The sequence below is a fragment of the Brassica oleracea genome, chromosome C9 (assembly GCF_000695525.1).
Source record: "Brassica oleracea var. oleracea cultivar TO1000 chromosome C9, BOL, whole genome shotgun sequence".
Taxonomy (NCBI): domain Eukaryota; kingdom Viridiplantae; phylum Streptophyta; class Magnoliopsida; order Brassicales; family Brassicaceae; genus Brassica; species Brassica oleracea.
Genome location: NC_027756.1, coordinates 24,046,151 through 24,048,713, shown reverse-complemented (window position 1 = coordinate 24,048,713; position 2,563 = coordinate 24,046,151). Strand labels below are relative to the sequence as shown.

General features: G+C 44.3%; 1 protein-coding gene across 1 annotated transcript; it reads left to right on the top strand.

The window, feature by feature from the left end:
- The first annotated feature begins 778 nt into the window (after positions 1 to 778).
- On the top strand, positions 779 to 1,432 carry LOC106314618. Its single transcript, XM_013752460.1, has one exon. The coding sequence runs from the start codon at positions 779 to 781 to the stop codon at positions 1,430 to 1,432; it is 654 nt and encodes a 217-aa protein (XP_013607914.1).
- Positions 1,433 to 2,563: the final 1,131 nt, after the last annotated feature.

Here is a 2,563-nt window from a genome sequence, read left to right as displayed (position 1 = left end):
TTCATGTTTTATATATATGAAATAAAGTATGTTTTATATACGTGACGTGTTGAATCTAATATTAGGTTAGTCCAACCTAACACAACTCTATGATTTGGTACAGGTTGCAAAGCCTTAGGCTGAAGATTAGAGGAAACGAGTGTTGAATGGATATTCTGGGTTACAAAATTATGTTTTGTGACTTGGAAAGTCTATTCTCAACCCGTCGTAACACTTTCGGACTTGGCAGATGAATGTCGTTCGGGCATGTTCTTGTTTGATTGTTGCCCGGCTGACTGACCGATGTCCAAAACGGTTCGGGGGTGTTACACCTTGCCTCTAACATGTTGGTAAGCTATATATAATTAGGTTAAAACTCATCAGGGGTAATCTTGTAAATTGGTGAAGTCTTGGGCTCTAAGTCGGCTAGAACCAAACGGGCTTCTGCGCACTTCGCTGTCTATCGATGTCACAGGACGTGCATCGATCGATTATTTTCTCTGAATGTCGACCATTTGTTAGTCTTAAGAAGAAGAGGATTGGGATATGAATCCGAGGGAAGTGTGCAAAAACTGGCGCACACCAACCAAAGATCCAGTGAAGAAAACGTAAGAAGAAACAACAATCTGTTTGGACATAATCAAGAGATACTACCAGAAGAAAAATTTCCACCAAACCGTACTGTAAGGGGAAGACTAGAAACAGGTGATAGCGAGTCAAGTGTCCAAGGACCTAGACCAGTGAGGCGGACCAACCCGATTGAACCAGAAGTACATGATCAACCAAACAAGGAGTAGGAATGGATCACACTCTGAAGATGCTTCATGACGTGATAGCGAGGTCAATGCAACAACCTCAGGTGCAACCTCAGCCACTTATGCCACCACAACCTACAGTGTCTACACCGATGTTACCATTACTAACTGCCATGAAGAATATGAAGACACCACATTTTGAAGGCGGGACAGATCCATTTCAAGCCGACCAGTGGCTTCGAACTATGGAGAAAAACTTTGAGACCCTGACATGTTCTGAAGAGTCTAAGAAGAAAATGGCAGTATATTACTTAGACAAAGACGCAACAGAATGGTGGGAGAGTAGGGATCACCAAGTGGGACATCTGGTCACCACTTGGGCGGCATTCAAACAAGAATTTGAACGCAAGTACTTCACTCCTGAATCCAAGCGAAGGCTTCAACGCCAGTTTGCAAACTTGGTACAAGGAGATAAGACGGTTAGAGAATATGAATCTGAATTTATGCGACTGCGACGACACCTGCTGCGAGGACAAGTTGATGAGGAGACCATGATATCCAACTTTCTGTTTGGTCTAAAACCAGAGTTGAAAAATAGACTGGCAGTCGGGAACTACGAGAGTCTCACCGAGCTAGTGGAAAAAGCTGTAAATGTGGAGATTGGATTGGAAGCTGAGAAGACGTCAACTAGCAAGTAAGAAATTCAAGCAGCATCAAGAAGGAAAGTAAGGTGGAAACCAAAGATCTTTTAAGGGTAAAGATAAGGAAAAGGAATCAGGAGGGCCAAGTCGACGATCTCTGTTCACAGGAAAATGCTTTAACTGTGGCAAGACAGGCCATAAGTCAAGTGAATGCTTCGGAAAGAAACATGGATCCTTTCAGTCAAACTCATACAATCCTACATGCTACACGTGTGGAAAGAAAGGACACATCTCTACCCAGTGTAGTGTCAATCATCCTATCCCAGCTACGCCAATCACTGTCCATCCTCCTCCACCTCCACCTCTACCTGCAATCACACCAGCACCAAAAAGTCAAGCTATAGGAGGCAGAGTTTACGCTTTAGAACTAGAGGATACTAAACCTCCAGGCCCATCTTCCGATTGAGGACCGTGACCGGGCAACTCCCGAGTGCCTACGCCTGTGTGGTGTAATAGTGAACGGATTGCCGGTGTCCCTTATGTGGAGGAAGAATGATTCTGTGGTGTAGTAATGAAGAGATTCCCGGAGACCAAACCCTCCAAGCAAAAGCATGCCTCAGAAGAGTTTTGTTAGTCATTTGCGAGAATATGTTCTTGGCAGATTTGTTGGTGGTGCCCTTAAAGGGATATGAGGTTATCCTGGGCATGGATTGGTTATCAGGCTATCGGGCACAATTAGATTGTGGAAAAGGTCGTATTTTGTTCAAGGATAACGGGCAACGACAAATAGTGTTTTACGGGATCAGTCCAAGCAAGTCTGTGTCTTTAGTAGCTGCCTTGAGAGTGGAAGATTTGCTTAAGGATGGAGAAGCGTATCTGGTAACAGTAACTGCTAGTGGAGGACCCGCCAGCAATAGAGTTGAAATTACGGATATTGCGGTAGTACAAGAGTTTGAGGATGTGTTCTCAGCGTTGAAAGAGTTACCTCCACCTCGAAGTAACCCTTTCACAATTATCTTGGAACCTGAAGCGAAGCCGATAGCAAAGGATCCCTACCGCATGGCACCTGCAGAGTTAGCTTAGTTGAAGAAACAGCTTGAAGATTTAATGGAGAAAGGTTTCATAAGACCTAGCTCTTCACCATGGGGAGCTCCGGTCTTATTTGTCAAGAAGAAGGATGGTAGCATG